At 42.0% G+C, this 21,705-nt stretch overlaps 2 protein-coding genes across 2 annotated transcripts; one reads left to right on the forward strand and one right to left on the reverse strand.

The window, feature by feature from the left end:
• Window positions 1-222: 222 nt before the first annotated feature.
• Window positions 223-7,971, reverse strand: ajuba (ajuba LIM protein). The gene is made up of 8 exons (XM_032544102.1): window positions 5,084-7,971; window positions 2,682-2,783; window positions 2,431-2,498; window positions 2,236-2,298; window positions 1,517-1,647; window positions 1,252-1,303; window positions 919-987; window positions 223-796 (listed from the first exon to the last, which is right to left on the reverse strand). The coding sequence occupies exons 1-8, from the start codon at window positions 6,660-6,662 to the stop codon at window positions 665-667; spliced, it is 2,196 nt and encodes a 731-aa protein (XP_032399993.1). The 5' UTR covers window positions 6,663-7,971; the 3' UTR covers window positions 223-664.
• Window positions 7,972-11,794: 3,823 nt separating this feature from the next.
• On the forward strand, window positions 11,795-14,953 carry mrpl52 (mitochondrial ribosomal protein L52). The gene is made up of 5 exons (XM_032544145.1): window positions 11,795-11,915; window positions 12,273-12,342; window positions 13,990-14,057; window positions 14,465-14,529; window positions 14,620-14,953. Exons 1-5 carry the CDS (start codon window positions 11,882-11,884, stop codon window positions 14,770-14,772), a joined length of 390 nt encoding a protein of 129 aa, XP_032400036.1. The 5' UTR covers window positions 11,795-11,881; the 3' UTR covers window positions 14,773-14,953.
• Window positions 14,954-21,705: the final 6,752 nt, after the last annotated feature.

Raw genomic sequence — 21,705 nt, forward strand, 5'->3', positions numbered from 1 at the left:
CTGCAAGTGCTGAATGTACTGAAAATTTAAGAAATGAATAAATTTAAATTGGTTGTCAGCCTCTCTACTTGATGTTTTTGATTAGTTTTTTCTCACAAAGAAGCATCATGTCCTGGCTGATGGAGTTTTGAAGCCTTCAATGATGAACTTAAGTACAGAGAAAAAGGTTAGTTATACTGAAATGGTTTTGAATTTGTCACCTAGTACTGGTTAAGTAGACCATTATTTGAACACAAATGAAAATATTTATTACAACAGAAATTACAGTAATGTGTTTCCCCAAATTGTACAGCTTCATGTAACAATTTTCTTACAGTAAAGTCAAATTTAAGTGCAAAATGTTTGCTAGCAATAATATATGTACAAAACAGTTAAGCAAAATCCCTTGTTCTTCTACAGCAAACAGTAGCCACATTGGGGTAAAAAACAAAAAGCAGTAGTTTCTTTTCCATTCCCTTATAACTATGGTACAGTAATAGTACAGGAAGTACAGCAGGCAGTACATGTGACAAAAGGTTCCAAAGAAAAGTGAATCAGTGGACATTTCTGAATATTAGCAGTTACATCTTCAGAAAAAGTCGCATGACAGAGCAAAAGCACATTGGACAATGACAGCACATTAAGACCAGCTTTTTCAAAACATCCTCAGCTGCGTAGATGCTGATCAGTGTGTGTTGTGAGAGGGAATGTTGTGTGTGGCGCACGCTCTGCTCATGTGACAGGAGTGGCAGAGGAGATGAGAGTCCAGAGGGAAGCACTGCGAGCCAGGCTTATCAGAGAGCTGCTTACCACACTCCTGAAGGGGGGGGAAAATGACACTGATAAGGACAGGAATGCACACAGAGGAAGTGAGGTCGGCCGTCAAGGCACTCCATAACGAAAGTCAGTTTGGAAAAAAAGGGACAAAAGATTTCTCACCTCACAGTGGTAGCACTCAAAGTGATAGTCCTTGTTCATAGACACGACCCTGAGGATCTCTTCGCTGCCCTGAGACACAAAAACAAAAACTGAGTTACAGGGAGAAATAGTGGGAATCACCACTAATATATTTGCCGGATAAACTGATTTTGAAATACTCTTCTGTGATTGACTGAAACTCGTTCTTCTATATTACATTGGTTGAAAAGTTTTAGGAAAACTGTCGAGGTCGACCGAAAAGTCTCCTCACGCAATGTTCAAGGTTACGTTCAACAGAAATCAAACGGCTCCAACCAGCACATGCACGGAGAACACACATACACTTGTATTTACCTCAGTAGGTAAGATGGGTTGTAAACAGGCGGCGCACTTTGGGGCAAAAGTCCTGTAGGGCAACAGAAGTTTATTTACTGTAGAAACCAGCAGCACTCAGCGTGTGAGGACATTCTTACTCATTTAAATGTTACATATGCAAAAAGTAAAGTCCATAACATCTTTGTTGCACATGAATATTGATCAATAGGATAACATAAGGACAAAAAAACGCCACCAAGCCACAGTATCAGGACTCCTTCAACACAGCATTTGAATGTCTCACTTGTTGTAGTCTGCCACGCAGTAGATTTTGCTTTGATGGTCCACGGTGAAAGGGACCCCATCCAGAGCCTTGGAGCACACCATACAGCGAAAACAGGTGGGATGGTACGAGTTCCCAATAGCCTGCAGGATCTGAGAATGAAGAACGATAATTATTAAGGTCAAGATATAAAACATATTCACTTCATGGGCTTTCATTTTTCTGAACCCTTGCACCAACTTGCTTTTTAAACATTCAACTTTTGTAGTCCTAAAACGTTAATGTGGTTAAGCCATTCAAATTGGGCAGAAAACACACACACACACACACACACACACACACACACACACACACACACACACACACACACACACACACACACACACGACAACACACACACACACTCTTCTATTTATATTATGGGTTGTATGTGGTTCAAATATGGCTAAACAGGCTAATCACTACAGAGCCATTTCTTTATTTATCAAAAAAGCCCAAGGCAAACATTCCACTAAAAAATTTGCCGTGGGAACCCAAAGAGGAGCCAACAATAAGACGCAGCTGAATGTCTCTATCCATTTGGGGGGTTCTTGAAAAGTATTCTGGGAAACATAGGACACAAGTACCTAAAGTACACAGGGCAGGTTAGGGTTAAAGTACACATATTTTCAAATCTTAAGTTATGTGTTTAGAGGTATTTGGGGACTTCTTTGTGTAGCATGTTCTCACACACCGCCCACCTGTTCAAGGATAAGGTGGCCACACACACTACACTTCTCAGCAGCAGCCTGGAATCCTGAAAACTGTAATTACAACAAAGAGATTCCCATTAGCAGAAAATCAATCCTGTGACTCTGAATGTGAATATGACTGTGTGTGTCTTTGTGAGACAAAAAGAGACAGATGACAAAACACGCTTTGACCTCAGCTCTTACCATGTAATCCTCTTTACAGTACACAGAGCCATTGACATTGTAGAAGTCCTTGTTTCTCAGGGTGCGTCCTGCAGAGGGGGAGAGATGTGTGTTTGACTCAGCGGGACAAACCCGGGACATTTTTATAGCAAATGGTTTTAAACAGTGTTTAAAAAAGGTGTTGGTGATGGAAATTCATTGCTCTTAAATACTTTAAATCATTGTTGTATCTGGGGTGTGTGTGTGTGTGTTTGGGAGGGGGGGATACTTACCACAGGACACACAGGTGAAGCAGCGTGTGTGATAGAGGCTATCCAGAGCCTGGCAGGCATTATCCGCCCCATACACGCCTTTCCCACACTTTACACAGGTTCCTGCCAGCACAATGGGCAAAACACAACGGACACAAACATACATTTAGTCGAGAGTAATTGCTCAGCGGCTCTTAACACTTCGTTTACGACGCATTCCAAGAGGATGTGTCTGAAATCCAACTCCACACAAAGTGTCAACACTTGTAAATCCTCTCGTTCGCACCACCTAGGGGATTTTCACACAGTTAAAACCCAGTTACCCATGCCAGCCTGTTTGCTCATCCACTCAAGTGTCTGTTGAAGCTCTGTTATTAAAGGGAAACTCCACCGGATTGGATTTTTTGGCAGTCGTTCCAGAAAATAGACGTCCCTTTCTTCTGGAGTTTTGCAGTTAAGACTTCCCTTTAAATTTGACTTTAAACCCCACAATTGGAGCAATTTGGAGATTAAATAAGATGGCACTTTGTGTCTGATGTTAGGAGTCTAAACTACTTCAGGAAACAGAATTGGTAAATTACAAACATTATCACGGTTGCTGCTTCCTTCAAATCATTATTTAATGGTAGACAATTGTTTGGTTCCCATTTAAAACCCCTTTCTGGCCAAATTCTGACATTGACCAAACAACAAACACAACTCTTTTTTTCTCTCTCATTTTTCATAACAGCACCAGGAAAGTAATAAAATAAGCTTTTTGAGGTCAAAATTAGCACGTAAAAAACAACCTCTATAGTACCAACACTTACAACCTTTCCAGCTAACTAACCCCTCTGTGTATTTGTCATCTAACGGGATACAGTTGAGTCTAAGTACGTGTTCAGCACTAGTCAGGGCACTAAATGTAAAGTGGAAAAGTGGTGTGGTGGTCCGAGCTACAGCATTTCTGTGATCTATTTAAAGGACCTGCCTGCGTTTTTTCCTTTCTAATGTGGCTATGGGAGTGCCACACAAATCAAGAGTTCCTACACCCTTGGACAGTTCTTTCGATACAGACGCAAGTCTCTGCCAAAGCCAGGAGCCAAAAAGAGCCAAGACTTTAACTCCAGGCTTTAAAAGACTTTTAAAGCTGCTACGTATAGAAAACATTGGGATATAGTTGGTGTAAGAGCCTGGGATCACATTCAGGGACTTTTTGGAACTGAGCACCAATGCACTTAATGAAAATGAGAAAATTAAAAATATTTGTGCATTAATCCTCATTTCTGTGCTAATAACTAAATTACTAAACACAAGAAGACATCTTGTGGGACAGAAACAGAAACGATTTCTCTGTTATTTTATGCCTTAGTTCTAAATCTGGCTCTATTGTTTCTTGGTTTGTGGGGAAATATTTTTCCTTTTTTCTTTCTTTTAAATGTATTTTAACAACTGAATATAAGGTCTGTGTGTGTGCGCTGAGCTTAGAGCTTCTGATTTCTTCCTAATGGCTGAAAGGAGTACAGCACTGAATGTCCCCTCAGGGCACACATACCTGAGCAGGAAAACAGGCTACAGCACACCGCCCCTGCACACGCCAAGGCAGCATTACACACACCAGGATGCACACATGACTCACACACACACTGCATTACTGTGGCCTGAAGTCACTTGGGGGAAACACACCCTGCCACACAGACACACACACACACACACACAGACACACACACACACACACACACACACACACACACACACACCTAATCTTCTGTGACTTACAGTAACGGTTGGAACTGTGTTTATACGACACCATGTAATTTGTGTCCAAGTTTTGCAGCAGAATTTTGCAGCTTAATGGCCATGTAGCTACGCTGCATTAGCCCGCCATGTGCACCCCACTGCTGCAAACTGGCAACGCCTGCCTGAAACATCAGATGACTGCCTGATGCTTTGGCTACAGGTGTGAACCTAAATCAGGATATACATATCTGCCATACATGTTCTTTTTCTTTCTTCTCCTCGGCTAAACATTTCTACTTGTCTGGATCAGTTTCTGAAGCGCTCCCCCCCCCCCTTTATGCTTTGCATGCTACAACCCTGCGTGTCTCTGCAGGTTCCAAGGTACCATCCATCCATACACTCTTTCAACTATTAATCTGCCCATCCATCCATGCAACCCTTTCATTTAGAGAGAATCTTGTGATCTGACACCAGGCAGCGAGGACAATAAAAACACACTGAGGGTGGACGGTGGGTGACCAAGCGCTCTATTATGAATGCATGGGATAACATGCATGAACAGTGTCTGCACTGGCTCAAATTAAAGATGTGATTTTACAATTTGTATTAAATGCAGCCCTGTTTTACTTGTATCCTGCCTACCTTTCTCCTGAGTTTTCTCTTTCCACCATGTACCTGAAAACTACTGTTTAAAAGGATCTCACCAAAAAACTCCTGGCGGTTCTCCATGGCCTCCCTTCCAGATCCGAGTCCTGGATCCTCCTGAGGTTTGACCGGCCCTCCAGCTGAGCAAGGCCCCAGTGTTGTCATGCTCGGTTTGGAAAGAGCTGTCAGGGCCAGAGACTGATCTTTCAGCATCAAGCCTTCCAGGTGCCCCCCACCTGCCAGCGCAGCATCTCTCAGTAGAAGTCGAGTGAGCTCTTCCTGGTACCGGGTGCCAGGCAGGTCTGAGTATCGAGCCCTATCTCCCATAACAACCCCCTCTTTGCCTCTAACTCCTGCCTGCTGCTCATCCCACCACTCTGGACCGGCCTGGTAGCACGCTGCTCCTGGAGTTCCAACAGCAGGTGGGTAGGAGTGTCGGCTATCATATGCCCCTTGACGCATCCCTCCCTCAAGGTATTGTGTCCAGGCCTCCACAGGGGTCACCCCGGCCCTGCCTGGAGCTCCATAACCAGCGGCAGAGCCCCCTGTCTGCATGGAGGGTGACTGCTGCTGTGGGGGGAGGCCTCCTGAGGCGGAGTAACGAGAGTCATAGCCCAGGCTGATGCCACTGGTCCGGTTGCTGCTGCAGCGGCTCCCCATGGGGCTTCCTCCTCCGCCGCCACTGGCCGTGCTGGAGGCAAAGCTGGACCTGGGGCTGACCAGCAGTGACTCCTGGAGGCTGAATGACGAGCATGGGCTCAGAGTAGGTCCTTGGGGATAAAAGAAGCCTCCGACACCACCTCCGGTCACATCGGATGTGCGATGTGGTGGATGAGAGAGGGATGCAGGTCTGTTGCTCTCCCACAGTTCACTGCCCATGCTCAGGCGTTGGTAGAACATAGCCTCCTGGAGAGAGAGACGTTTGTGCCTCTCAGACTCCGCGAGGTAGCCAGGCTCTGCCAGGCCGCCTCCACCGCATCTAGGGGCTGACCCGTAGCCCATAGAGGCAGAGTACGGTGGAGGAACAGAGAGAGGCGGTGGCTGGGAGAGGAGCTGGTGTCGTTTGACCAGCTGCTGGAGCTCCAGGGAGTAGCGCCGTTGATTGAGGGAACCCTTGGAGCCAAACGCTGCCAGAGGGTCACACTCAGGGCCCAGGCCGGACTCACGCCTCAGGTGGGAATCCATGCCTTCACCCAGGTAACAAGAAGCTCGCTGCTGGGGGGAACGACGCCTCAGTGGTGCCAAGGTGGAAGGGTGAAGAGGTTGCTCGCCATCTTGAGGTATGGCACCCACCGTGGAAGAAGACGACGGTGGGGTGAGGAGCTGAGAGGGAGGCATTCCCATCCCCCCTCCTCCTCCTCCTCCTCCTCCTCCTCTCCCATTCGCTGGAACACATGCATCGTTTGTGGTTGCAGAGGCAAGCGAGAACTGGCCGGGTCTTGAGGGCGAGGCAGCTGCACAGCTGGGAGCTGGTGGTAGACTGCTGCCCCCGCCGCTGCCTCCGGAGATGCCACTGTTGGCGTTACTGTTATTAGAGTTGTTGGCAGAGTCATGTTTTTTCTTTGAACTGTTGAATTTCACACTGGCCGAGTCAGTTAGCTTTAACTTCTCCAATAACTTGCTTATCGGCCTGTCCATGATGAAGCCTTTTGGTGCCTGTCTGAGCAAAGTTAAGTGATACAGCTCCCCCTTTAAATTACAGATTAATGTCCTCAATACAGTGTGGGTAGATATACAGCAGAACTAAATATGTTCAAGTAAATCTACAGTTTTCACTACAACAGATGAAATGGCAGCTTCCAAATACTTACTACACAATTAAAAACTGGCCTTGAAACTAGCACAAAGCTTTTTAAAAAAAACACATTATATACACACAATAAATACAAAATGGATAAATAAGACTTTTAAGACATTTCAGGGTGGTTACATGACTTGAGTCATCTGGTTTGCCCAAATGTGGAAAATCCACAGGCGCAGGTGGGCTGTGGTGAGAAAGAATCCATTGGATTATTAGACAATTACTAGGTTAATAGTTCAAGTAAATCCAGCCAGGAAAAAAAAAGAAGAAAGACAGCTCCAGGACACTTCAGCGTGACCTATGGTCGTGGAGGGCCTCCTTTGTGGACCCTCATGTGGCTCCACATCTGTATCTGCATTAGTTAAACTGTCTGAAATACACTTGAGTAAAGTCGGTTTGATATCTTTGTTATCCAGTGCGGTGTGGGGGTGTCTCTCCCGTTTGAATTCTCTTTTCTTTTTTTTAAGCACAAAGCGGAGATGTTCAGCGGGATGAAGGCTTTCACCACTTCATGCGGGTCCAGTGTAGACAAGAAAATAAATCCGTTTGTGCACAGATGGTCAACTCACCCGACTTTTTTCATCCATTCATCGCAGGGCGAAATGTGATCGGGAAATTTTTTTTTTTTAAATAGCGTTAACACGATTAACTTTAACTCAGGCAACTGAAAACACACGTACACACACACACACACACACGGCACTCGCTAGACTCCTCGGTCCGTCCGTCCATCCGCCTGGGCTTGACTGCTTTTAGAAGTCCCGTTTTCAAAGGAGAAATCCTGTCCGGGAAATAGTAGCGGAGAAGTTGGGGGAGAGAGAGAGAGAGAGAGAGAGAAGGAAATGAGGGAAACCGGTCCGTTACACTTCCATCCCGGCACGCCGCTGCTGGACTAAACGACTCGCTCGAAATAAATAAAATCCCTCCCCGTGTGCACTGCACGGTCGACAACTTTGTTTCTTTCTTTCTTCACCCAAAATAATTACTTACCTCCCCCCTCTTTTTTAAAACAGTGTCGAGCTAACTGTGCTGAGAGAGCTACTTCCGGTAACCCTTTTCAAAATAAACTTCTTCCTGGCAACCGTTATGTTTAGGGGAGACGTTCAGGCAAAAACACGCTTTTTTCGATTTTGAGATTTCGGGCTCTTTTGCGTATATAACATGTTTTCTTTCAGATTGTGGAAATAAAACATCCAAAATACTAGGTGGTGGGGGAAAAAAACGATACAGCATAGTATCGCAATACACAGATACACAGTGACTGGACACAAACGCCAAGTAGCCTGTTGAACTTTTATTATATATGTGTTGGTCAGTTTGTCTGCGTGACAATTTCATTTTCCAACAAATACAACTGAAGTAAGGTACACAAACAGAAAAAGTTATCTATGTTAGATAAAACAGATTGTCCTTTTGGGGACATCATTTGAAATTGGGAAAAAACTTGAGGTTGAAAAAAGGTAAGAAATTCTAACAGAATAGGCTATGCAATAATATTGTATGGTGACATGAGTATCGTGATATTATCGTATTGTGAGGCCTCTGGTGATTCCCACCCCTACAAAATACTATTTTAGGTGTTCATTTTACTACATTATGCCAAGCACAAGACAAAGCTTCATTTTCATAGGCTTTTTAAACATACACTTTCAGAAAACTTGTAGGCTATATAAAAATATTTTCTTAAAATAGGCTACAGGCCTAAGTAATCAACCAGGGACGTTTAAGGTACAATAATTCCCTAATCACTTGTCTCCCCCTTAAACGAAACAACCCGTGAACAAATTGCAGTACATATTGTGTTTTGTTTCACATAGAAGATATTTCTACCGCTTAATAGTTAGACACGTGTGCTTATTTATTCTCTCTTTTTTTTTTAAAGCGGCAGTGGGCCCACATGTTGCTTTTATTTTGAAGGTAGAATCAGTGAACGAAAGTTACTTTGCGTTCTGTCGTTTTGTTCAGCTTGACGCATCACTGCTCCTTTATCAGTCAGCGGAGGTTCGTTTCCCCCACAGGACCGGAACACCTTTCCATCAGCCATGGCTCTTTCGTCATTCATACGAAACACTCCCTCAGAGGATGTGCCCGCAGTCCACTCCGCCGAGACCTGCCCTTCACAACATGTCCAATCACTAGATTCCTTTAGAAGCTTTCAGCCACAGAATCTAGAGTCAAATTGTCAAACCAAAAATGAAAAATGTTTCCACAGAGTGTAAAATATAGACCTCTACCTACACAATGCTATACTGAGATCATGTCTTCAGTAGTTTTCACTTAAAATGTGTGGGGTTAGACAGTGGAAGAAGTATTCAGATCTGTTAGTAAAAGCAGCAACAATACCACTGTTTAAAGATACTCTGCTACAGGTAAAAGTTCTGCAATCAGTGTCTTATTAACATCAAAGCAAACCATGAGGTTATTGTTGAATAGACTGAGCACAGGTTGTAGCCTCTTAACGTGGCTTGGCACAACCTCAAACGTTGAACTGACCATGACCCAAGCCAAACCACCATAAACAATTCTATTTTCAGAAAAGCCATTATGTTGCTTCGCTCATATAACTGTAACCCTAAAAATCACAACTAAAACCAAGCCTGAAGCTTTCCTGATAATGCGTTTTGTTTAATTCTGTGCAAACGTTAATGTTTTAAACCAGAAACTAACCAAGTCAAGGAAGGCCATTATATCTTAAATGGGTTTATTGGGTTTACATGGATATGTTAGCCCATGCTTCTGATTCACACCACAAATAAGGGGGAGATATTACTTTTTACTCCACTACATTCATTTCAGACACACACACACACGTATATATATATATATTAAGAATTAAGATTTTCCACAATACACACAACATATAGGCCTATTATTAAACACATTGTTTCTCCCAATAACATGTAAATTATTTAAATTAGCTCCACTTTCACCAGCTACAACATTGTGTGCTGCGTACACATTCCTAAATCAATACTGATGCAATAATATGATATAGGCCTATTTAATAGCCTAACACATTGGCAGGGGCCCATCTGCATTATGGTTATTTATTCTATAGCCCTAAGCACAATTTCAAATAGGCTACATAGCCTTTACTTGTAATGGACTATTTGTTGTACATTGTAGTATTACTATTTTCAGTTAATAGATATGAGTGATTCCTACGTCACTGTTACACAACAAATCCTATAAAACTGCGTCGTTTAGGCAACGGTACTACTTTATTGTACCACCAGCCTGTGGAATGCGCGGAGGGACATGGCAGGGTGAGGCGCTGTTGAATTTTTTCGGCGTGTCTGTCTTCTCCAAGGAGGATAGGCTACAGGCAGGGTAAACATCCCGCTGGTACTTCAGTACTGGCTGCATAGTCACTGCCGATTGTGGCAGTTAACGGACACACCAACACACAACGAGCCCTGATAAAGTAGGCTAGGCCTAACTGTTTGACCTGGCGTGTTCAAATAGACTTGTCGGCTTTCTATCTGCCCCGGACCCCCCTCCATATGGAGCCTTTCATGGCCTCTGCGGTTCACCGGAGTCCCTGCAGCAGACTGGCGTTTACCTCACAGGCTGCGAGTGGGAACTTGCCTGAAAAGCTAACAGAGAAATTCTTCTGGGCTTAGCAGTGGAGCACTTCATACAAAAACAATACTTTGAAGAGCTGCGAGAGCGGCTGTCTGCATTTCTGCTCCACAGGCATGTCTAAAATACCGTATATGTTCAGATACACACATAAAGTCATCTCCTCCACAATCTCAGTATGTCCCCATTAGTGTGCATGTGTGTAGTTATTTCTTCAAATTGCAGACATGCAAACACGTTTAACAACACAGCTTAGATCTGTTCATTTTTTACTTAGAATTGTGACGTTTTTTGTTTTCAGTAGCCTAATTTCCTTACAAAACTGCACCCAAACACACTTGTTTTTTTTCTTTTAAAGTTGGGGGTCTCATAAGAGACAGGTAAACAATAATGTTCAAAATTGAAGGCTCTGATATCTTGACTTGAAGTCCAGGTCAAGCTTTAAAAACCCTGTGTCATACAGTTCCTGTAATGCAACTCAATAACAACCCTCATCAGCCCATTGGTTCCAAAGATAGGGGTCGGGGTCACCCAAGGGGTCACAAAATAAATCTTGTCTTTCAAAACGTCTCCGTCCCCAGTCTCAAATTGATGTTACCCTCTCGAACCTCTTGACATTGACATGTATAATTAGTGGAGTGCTCCTTTAATGTGTTAACGCAATCCCTAATAGCTTATTTCCTTTCCATTATAGCCTCGTTGCAGATAATCAGCACTGTCGATAGCATGTAGGTCTACTTTCCCTCGAGCAGGGCTAAAAGCAAAGCAGAGCAGTTATACGTAACATATACAGCCTATTAGCCTATTATTAGGAAACTACTAGAACCGTTGGGTCCTTGTAAATTCTGGAGTGTGGTCTAGACCTACTCTATCTGTAAAGTGTCTTGAGACAACTCTTGTTATGAATTGATACTATAAATAAAATTGAATTGAAAAATTGAAATATTAGGTAAACTCAATGTGCTTTACATTGAAAGCATATAGCAACAGGTGACAGTAGACAAAGGGAAAAGTCTATTTCAATGATGATCTCCAATGGAAGGGCCATGTTATGGGGGCCCTGGGGCAAAGGAATTAGCTGTTGGGCCCCTATTGAAACACCACTACCAGCTCTCTGCCCTCTGTTGCCTCAGTGCACAGAGCAGATAGATAGTTATGCATCTCTGTGTAGCTTCTAGTGCTGGACTGGAGTAGGACGCTGCTAGGTACTGCACTGAGAGAGGGAGCTGCACAGACTCAGACAATTGGGTCTGGGTAAAAGTAGGCCTATGACCCATGTCCTGAATGGGATGAATTTGGGTGGACACAAAATAAAACTCACCAATAGAAAAAGGAAATAGTAAAGGTACTAGTCCCAGAAGGTGGCAGCAATGCAACATTACGGATGCCGGCTGCCGTAAAACTCCGAAGAAGAAGAGACAGAAGAACAGTGCATCTTTAGCGCCGCCTGGTGGTCAGTACGTGTGCAGGCAACATGGCGGCCCCCGTGAGGACATTGTGCTGTTCAGGTGAGACCGAGGTTATTCGCTAAATATGTTGTGTGTGTGAGGCCCGTTAAAACCTTAAAGTTGAGCTTCGCAGCTGTAAAAATCTTTTTGTATTGCCGCTGCCTGTTTGGATAAGCACCGTAACGGTACATGCAGTAACGAGCATCAAGGCTAACGCTTCTGCTAACAGTGCTGTCATGCAAACTCTATGCAAAAGTAACGCTGCCTTTTTTCTGTTTATGATTATTTTTGCACGGTTTTGCTCAACTGACACACTAAGGAGATAAAATACCACTAAACGTTTTTACATATAGACTACCGATATGTGTCTGCTCATCATAAGTGCACCCTTGTGTCTCTGAACTTGTTGTTTTCCAGTGTTGAGGCACTCCAGCAGGCAGTTCAGCACAACATGTGGCGTACAGGCTGGAGAGAAATGGAGGAAAGAGTAAGTTTACTTTTGAAAAACTAATTCTGTGTCCCATCCCTTAACTCATGTTTAGCATGAAACATGACACATAAAAGTTAGTATGCACAAGCCTACTGAGGATGCTTGTTTTGTGATACTGTTGGTGTATGAAGCTGCTTTAGCAGTATACCTTTTTCACAGCAGGCTTATCCTATTTGGAAAAGCCCAAATGTTAACTAATGACATTAAAAACGGCTAAATTCCTAATGTTACATCTCAAAGTCTGTTTACAGATATTGGGTAGGATGACAGCGTATTCTAAAACAGGATGTCATTAAGCTTTTATCCAAAAAGACTTCCAATTCAGTGCTTTCAATCTTGAAGGTGCGTACTCCAGAGAACAAGTAGTAAGTGCAAGTACATTAGGTTTAAATAACCAAAACTACAAAGAGACATTACAAAGTGCAGCTTTAGGAATATATATATATATAATACTTGACGCCCAACTCTCCTTCACTGCCAACATTGCTGCAATTACTGTATTGCGTAGATACACGCTGTATAACATCAGAAGGATACGTCCCCTTCTAACACAGAAGACTGCTCAGGTTCTGGTACAAGCTCTAGTCACGTCTAGACTACTGCAACTCCCTCCTGGCTGGCCTGCCTGCATGTGCCATCCGATCCCTGCACCTCATTAAGAACGCAGCAGCTCGACTTCCCTGGAAGGAAAAGGAGCACAGTCTCAGTCAAGGTTGAGTTTCAGATTTGGTTCTGGTATGTGGACATCCAAGAAGAAATGTCAGTCAGACAAGCCGAGATCGTGCTGCTACTTGCATTTCAGACTCAAGCACAAAGCTGTGCGAGTAAATGCCAGACCAGAGAGAGTTGGTGTACAGAGAGGGGACCTAGGACCAATCCCTGAGGAACCCCAGTTTTGAGTGGGCAAGGTTCTGAGATAGATCCTGTCCAAGTTACCCGGTAGGTTTGGTCTGCCAGGTAAGATCCCTGAGACACACAGATCCTGGAGTGTTTAAATGAGGATCTGCTTGTTCACTGTGTCAAAGGCAGCAGAAATGTCCAGAAGGATGACGACAGAAGAGAGTGAGATTGCTCTTTAGATGTGAAGCTGCACAGTGACAGCAAGGAGGGCAGTTTCGGTAAAGTGGCCAGTCTTGATATCAGACTGGTGGGGATCAAGAAGGCGTTTCTGGTGGAGATAAGTAGAGAGTTGATTCTAAGTGGCATGCTCAAGAGTTTTGGATACAAATGGAAGAAGGGTCTGTAGTTATTTACTTCAGATGAGTCGAGTGTTGGATTTTTGAGTTGTGGATTTATTTATGAGGCTATTGTTCATATAATTATGAAAATGAAAAAAGTATGAGTGAGGTTTTTTTTTTCTCTGTAGCTTTATCTCAGCTTCAAGGTAGTAGCTCACAGCTTTCTGCTTCTAACTCACAAACACACCAGAATCAACAGTCAGCGGTCGTGTTGCATTGTGGTTAACGTAGGCGCTTGTTTTTGAGTACGAATGTGTGGAATAAAGAGAGAATTTCTGGTACTTCTGCATTCATTTCATAACAAAACATGAGAGGAAATGTTGTAGACAATGAAAATGCTAAAACTGTGATTTTAGTCCTGGTTCATCCTGTGGTTACCATGGAACATTTTTTTGTTTGCTTGCAGGCATGGACTTTCCCGAAGCGGCACAGAATATGGCCCTCTGACAGATCTGCCTGATTGGTCCTTTGCCGGTATTGTTTCTTTAGGCTTTAGTTTTTTTAATGGAGTCAGAGATATTAGGAGGTATTTTCAAGCAACAAAGGCTTAATTCTGAGCTCACAAAAGGTCAACAGTGACTCATAATCTTTATTTCTATAATTGAGTTCACTTGACATTGATCTTATTAAAAAAAAAAAATAATTTTGCTAATGCCTCTCATCTGATTGATTTCATTAGACCATTTAATTATAAGATTTGATACAGCTTTGCACCATACTTTAAAAAACTAAATAAAGTCAGGATAACACAATAAAGCCCTGGGGCTAATTACCATTGTGGTCTAATTTCAATAGTTGGTGAAAAAGGATGCCATGTTTTGATCTCTTTTACGCATTTTGTAATTTCTTGTGTTTTTTTTCTTGTTTGTGTATTTTGTCAGATGGGAGACTGGCACCTCCAATGAAGGGACATCTGAGAAGAAAGCAAGAGAGGGAAGTTTTAGCCGTGAGTGCCAACATATTTGCCTTTTTTTTTATCATCTTCTTTGTGTTTCTTCCATGCTTTTGTCTGTAACCTTGTCGATCTTTCTTACAGAGACGTATCGTGATGCTGAACTCGGAGGTGGACAGAGGGATGGAGGCATGGAGCGAAAAATGTGAAGAAGCCAAAAGAATTGACGAGCACAAAAAGTCCCTTTTACTCAAACCTAAAGGGAAGTTGTTAATGAAGAAAAAATCTAAAAGTTAGAATTATCATTGTAATCATGTTGCTATGTCCTTATTCTGAAAAATATGTTGATTTCAGTCTATTGAATATATTTCAATAGACTGAAATGAGGACTTGTGGGTTTTCTCCTGCTTTACAGGTTGTGTTTTCCACTATTTGTGGATTTCTGCAATAAACATTATGATTTATACTTTAAAAATGATTCTGTTATAATCATGAATTTGTGGGCTGTATAATTCTATAGACTAATGGAGTTTCTCTCAGCTTCCAGTAGAATGCAGCATTTCTCTTTTGGTAACGGCAGTGGGAAGGGCTCAAACGCCATTTTGTCTGGTGTTGATGTGTGTTGGGCACACAGAGGAAGGGAGGAGCTGAGGAACATAAAGTAGCTCTGATTCAGGACCTTGCTGTGTATGAGTGTGTGTTTTAAAGAGAGGGATCCACACCTTGGCATGCTGTAGCAACTCTGTTATTACTCAAAATACTTGACAAATGTTCGCTCAAGACCCCCTCGATGAAGCAGCTTAGTTAAGTTTAAGTTGAGTCAATAAAAAAATGTGGCGCCATTATTAAATAACATAAAATGACAGTTTACACGATTTTAGTAACGAGAATGAAGACAAATCTGTTTCCAGATTAAAACTTATTGATGCTTGTGGATAGAAAGGCAAAAGTTGGGCTCATTTCAAGCTTTGTGTTACTCATTTAAAGCAACTTATTTTTTTGTTGGGCATTTCTACCAACACAGAGGAAAAAGTCTAAATTGTGAATGTGTCATTCTGCAGCCTGGTGTCTGGAAAGACGATTAGCAGGTTGCAGCCAAGTTGGCTGAATGTTGCATCTCACCGAAAGTGATACTTTTTCTTCTTCTATCGGCTCAAATTTTAAGCTGTGTGAAGTCTTTATCAAGCTGCAGAAACACTTGTCTTTTGCTTCATTTTATTTTAAAACCAGAAAACTCAAATTAGATTTTGTTCTTTACAAAATCTAATTTCATGACTTTTGTCTTTAAAGTTTTTTTGAGTAAGTGGCTCCTGCTGGGACTTGAATCTTAAAAAAAAATAATAATATTGCCACACTGATGAATTCTTTTGAGGAGAATCAACGGGACTTTTTGTTGTATGAATTTATGTGAAAAAGGACATTTTCCCGAAACGCTGAGCAGCTGTGCCTTTGTAAAGTCAGCAGTAATTTAGTGTGACTTTGACTTATAAACAGACTATTTACAAAATGAGGTAACCTTCTTCTTGCCCTCACTATTGCTTTCTGCTCCCTTCCTCATGTCTTTTTCTCACTCCATCTGCCTCTTTTTCTCCTCTCTCTCTTTTTGTCTTGTTGCAGACTTCAGCAAAGCCCCACTGTAATTAGGGCTGCTAGCCGCTGAGTTGCAGATTCTTTTCTGTGGAGATGGGAGTATTTTTTCCCCCTCCTCTGTTTGAAAAGTCTTAACTTTTTATACAGTTGACCAAAGAAGCTGACTGTTTGTAACAGAATTGTGGGAGGACATTGCACAGGCCACAGAGGGTGTTAAAGTGTTGTAAGAAATGTCAAAGTGCAAGGCGACATTTTTCATTCACACGCACATCCTCACACCTGCACCATCAAAGACCTCCAACTGCCCCTACAGTGAGAAATGTGACTCCTCATTCTTTCTCTATACAACACCACCTTTTCACATCCTGCTTTTCTGTGAATGTCTTTCTCCTCAACAACCTCTCCTCCGACTCCTCCCATCTGCCCCCATCTCTCCCTTCCTCTCCTCCTCGTGTTGTTTTGGTTTTGGGGAAATGAGAACCAGATGTTGCTTATTGTGCAGATGCCAGATGTGGCTGCATTTGGAGATTAGCTGACAGACCTCTGTAGTTTTACCCGCAGACCAGAAACAGGGAGGGTTTCCTGGACTGGGATGGGGGTCCAGGAGGATGAGCAGTGCCCTGGTGCAGAGTCGGATGGGGGGGGCGTGGGGTGTTGTTTAGAGGGTCTGATTCAGCAACTCTGTTCCCAAAGACCGTTTCCTGACCTGGGTGTTCCTGGAGTATGGGGCACCTTGGGTAGCAAAATTACACAGCCTGAACATTTCGAACTGAGCATGACTGTGTGAGAACTGGCACTGCAGGCCACAATTATCTTTGTTTGTTGCTAGATGGACAGTAAACCACGTGTCTTCCTCGGTACTTGGGATATTTATTTGCTTTTTATTCAACTGAATTAGTATTTTTTTTTTTGGCATCAGGACATCTTATTTTCACTTGTGTTTCATATCAGCTTGTTAAAATGCTTCTGACGAGATTTGAAGTAGGGGAATTAGTTATTACATCCTTTACTTCAGTACAAGTTCCAATAAGTAAAAGTTAGTTTTAACTTCTTTATATTCAGTCAGCTAGTTTAGTCCAGTGGTTCCCAACCTGAGGGTCAAGCCCAGCCAAATGATCACAAGATAAATCTGGAGGGTTGTGAGATGATTATTGGGGGAGGAAAAAATATTGAAGAAGTTCTGCCTTAGAAATTTCTATTCATATTTTGGAAATGTTGGATATTGGAGTTATTAAAACCATGTGAGACGTTTAGAGGGGAAATACATCATCACCTATACCATAGCCATCTGAACCAAGACAATAAGTCCCAAATACTACAAACTATACTATATTGTAAGGAGTCATAAACCAAAAAAAGGTTGGGAATGACTGGCTTAATCTATACCATTTATAATCTTTTAAGCTTATATGTTTATAATGTAAAATGATTTTGAAAAGTATTAACTATAGCTGTCTGATAGTTTAACGTGCAGTATTTGAAATCAGCACCAAATGGAAATACTCAAGTAAGTACCTCAAAAGTTCACTACTTGAGTAAATCTTAGTTAGTTTGCAGCACTGGAAGTAGGTCAAAAGGAGAAAATGAAGAGGAAAAAGTTACAGTAGAAAGTAAATGGTGCCATACTGTAGGTCACCCAAACAAAGTCTCAGGTTGAATTACAAGCAGCTTTCCTGGCCACTTCCTGCCTGGCACGGAGAAGGAGGGCTGAGCTCGGTTGTTGTTCCTGCACCGCCCAGCCAGACTGCATGAGTTCAGCATTAAAATGGCTGACAGAGAGAGAGAGAGAGAGAGAGAGAAGGGGAGATAAAGTGTGGGGAGATAGATGAATAGAAGCCATCATGGCTGCCAGAGGTCTCATCTGTGTTCATATCCGTGAACTACAAGACGGAGAGCAGATGCTTGGCAGATAAACTTGATCCACGTTTCTGCGAGAAATGGCCCGAATAACGTGAAATAATAATAATGTGCCTGTCTAGTTCTGCGGACTTATTTTCCCTCCCCCTTCCTGATCAGCAACATCTTTTATAGCATTAAACATGATTAGAGCTTAGAGAGAACAGGCAAAGAGGAAGGTTTCTGGTACAGGACCCATAGTTTCCTCATAATTTCCTGGAAAGAAACAGTGAATCCTTAGAAAGGTTCCTGGAAACGGCTATAAAATGTAATGGAAGCAGAAACATCTGCTACACAAAATACATTCCCTTTAATATTTGCCTTTTTCTTGTAAATTACTGAATAACATCACCTCTTTATCTTCAAGCCTTAAAAAATGACTCACTTTTAATTTTTGTTAAGCTTGTTCATCACAGAAAAGTAGATATTGCCTCATTTCAAGGGGTCAAAAGCTAAAAGGATGGTACTCAGACCTAGAGTGTTTCAGTCAGTGTACAACAGCAGCTTACAAATATGGAGAGTAATTATAAATCAATTTATGATGATTTTAGGAGCTCTTTCTAGGTAATCCCTCTGAATTGCTTCAACTGCCAATAGGTTATAGGTCTCTGCCCGCCCCCTTGGTGCCGTCTTTAAATGTCCCTTATTCTCTATTCCCATGTGAGTACACTCTGCAGCCTTTGCAAAGGCTTTATAATGTCACTAATTACTGTAGTAATGGTAAATCATTTGATAATTCTTTCTAGATGCAAGCCATCAGTAAGAACACATTTCGGGTTGTAGAATATCCCTTGGGCTGGAATTTATCCTCTCTCTCTTTGGTAATAATGCTACTATAATGTATTCCAGCAGCATCTGTGTATCCATCAGTAATACAGTGGAGCAGTGGACATTTCTCTAGAAATATAGATTGGTCAAATCAATATTGTTATTGTGCATGAGAAAGCTCCACTGAGACAAATGGGAACACCAGGTGACAGAGGGTAAAAGAAACCGTTTGGCCAGGGGAAGGAGGCAAGTGGATGAACAGATGTGACGTGAGTAGAAACAAACGGAAAAGTTGGGTTCAGTCAGGTTAGTTTACAGTAGATTCATGCAGTCCACAGACGCTGCACTTAGTGCTACAATGTCTCTTCTAGTGTCTCACAAACCGACATGCAGAGACAGTTGAAGCCTGACCTGTTTACAGTCAAGCTTAATAGACCTTTTTCATGTTGACATGTTGACATGGGATAGTAGGAAAAGCACAGGTGTATTTAAAACCAGTAATGATGGCTGCATTCCACTCGGGAGAGGCCCTATTATTGTGCATGCTGACTCACTGAAATAGCTCGCTGGGACACTTGATGGAATTGAGCCATTGTTTTCAGCTGTGCTTTTCCTTATTATGGCAAGTCAAAATGTCCGCTGTGAAAGAGGTCTATTATAAATCTCCAATAAGGAAAATAGGTAAGATTATTTATTTTTTTACTCTCTGGTGTTTTTCCTAATGGCCACAGAGAGGATGTTTGCAGTTGCATTAAAGAGCAACTTTAAAGCAGCTAAAAATCTAGTTTTAGCTTCCCTCCAGTGGTTTAGCTTTCCGCCTTGCGGCAGTGATGTAAAAGTGTACTTCAGGGTGTGTCAGTGCATTGAGACATCACTGTTGCATTCACAAGGCATTCATAAAGTCGTGAAACATAGGGTACTTTGTAAAAAGAGTGTAATTAGTTTAACTATTCATGTATTCTGGAAAATGTCATCTACATTTTTTGAGAGACAGACCCGTAATTGCTAAAAATCTGGTTGGTCTACAGTTTTTTGTTTTATGTTGGTGGTTGTAGCATCAATCTTGTGGTTCACCCAGGTTGTTGTTTGTTAACGTTACACCAGTCTCGCCGCCACCTTCCTCCACAGCGCTGCTGAGGGGTCTGGCTACACAGCATTACGGGATGGAAGAAAATCACGCTCTGGTTTATTGGCATTTCTTTAAACCAATCACAATCCTTTTGGTGATGCTAGCACTGGATGGAGATGTGGTGCTACTGCAAAATAGCCTCTGGAAGGACTTGTTTTGGTGGAACATGTGTACGTTCAAAGTTTAGTTGTACAACAAAAACTCAGATTGGACAGACAGTCTACTAGCGTCTGGATTTACCATGCAGAATCGAAAGCAGTTACCATAGTCCTCAGAAATCCACCAGAGGTTAAATTTCCAACAGAAAAATCCAAAGGTATAAAAGAGGATATCCGGCTGAATTTTGAATTTTGCACCGGAGCAATCCCGGAAGTGGAACCTGGTGGATATAGACTAGTGTTCCACTGATACATTTACAGTATGTGAAGAGTTAAAACAGAGAGCAAGAGGAAAAAGGGGTTGAAGGGGGAGGAAAGGGCAGAGAAAGAAAGTGCAAAAACAGACTAGAGATACTTGTGGTGAGAAGAGGAGTGGTTTGTGACTGAAGCTTCATAAAAAGAACAATTTTGCAGTGGGTGAGGAAATAAGAAAGATGGAGGAAGGCTGCTTGCAAAAGGAGGTTTTTGGATAGAAATGTGCAGAGGGAAAAAAATATCCCCAACCCTATGAAACATTTATGTTTCACTGCCCTTCTTACTTCTCTCTGCCTTTTCTTTCACACGTTTTTACAATAAGTTTTATAAACTTGAACACACACACACACACACACACTAACATACAGTACACACACATGCAGCCGGGCTTGATTGAGAGATTCAGGAATACCAGATGCTTAGTTGGAAAGCACTTCTTCTGAAAAATGTGACTGTTTGCATCACTTTTTCCCACTTTGCCACATGACTGCTGGCTCCACGTCCATAAGACCAGCGGTGGTGTAACAATCCAGACTACTCCATCCGTATCCCGTCAGCTGTTCATGAGCATTGCTACAAATGTCTTCTCTTTGTTTCCTCCTTTTTGTTTTTGTACAACATTGCAGCGCTTGTTAATGACTGATTAATATCTAGTAGGTTTGAATTGTTAGCTTGTGGATTATGTTGTGCATAGTGCAGGTAATGGCTAGTGTTGACAGTAAATGCTCTGATTCTTCTCTATCTTATAAATTGATATTTTGTCTATTTTCTTTCTATGAATGGAACTACTTGATATGAATTACATGACAACAACAATCTGTCACTCACTGGGACATTATTGTCCCAATAGAGCAGTACATAATAGAAATGGAAGGCGTCTCCAAAATAAAAAAAATAAAAGGCAAAATAACAGATGTTGATCTGGCAACAGCTCAGACTGAAACTGAATGCATTGGAATGATGTAATCATCCCAAACAAACTGTCTCCACTAAACACTTTTTGGTAAAAAAGAAATAAAAAATAAACTGGCAGTGACACGCTTGCACATTTCCGTCTGAGCACAAAGTGGTATACATATTTGTCTGGATACTTACTGCGTAAGTAAAAGTACACTATGAAGATTACAACATAGTATGTATACGTAATGGTTTTAACATGTAGCATGGAGTTGAAAATTTTGATTAAAGCCTCTCAAGCTGAATATTTTCCTAAATGGAGGCCAAAATCCTAGAAATAATGATGTACACTGCTGAAATAAAAAACCCTTCTGTCTCCAAAATGTGAGCTCTATCTTTTTGTTTTGTAAATTACATCACAAAAATGATTAAATCACAACACAATTTCCTCTAAAATGATGTTAACTAAGAATTGGATAAGTAAGAATGTGTTAGTGAACTGTTAGTGACATTTCCCTTTATTATCTGGTAAATATT

Source organism: Etheostoma spectabile, chromosome 19, assembly GCF_008692095.1.
Source record: "Etheostoma spectabile isolate EspeVRDwgs_2016 chromosome 19, UIUC_Espe_1.0, whole genome shotgun sequence".
NCBI classification, from domain to species: Eukaryota; Metazoa; Chordata; class Actinopteri; order Perciformes; family Percidae; genus Etheostoma; species Etheostoma spectabile.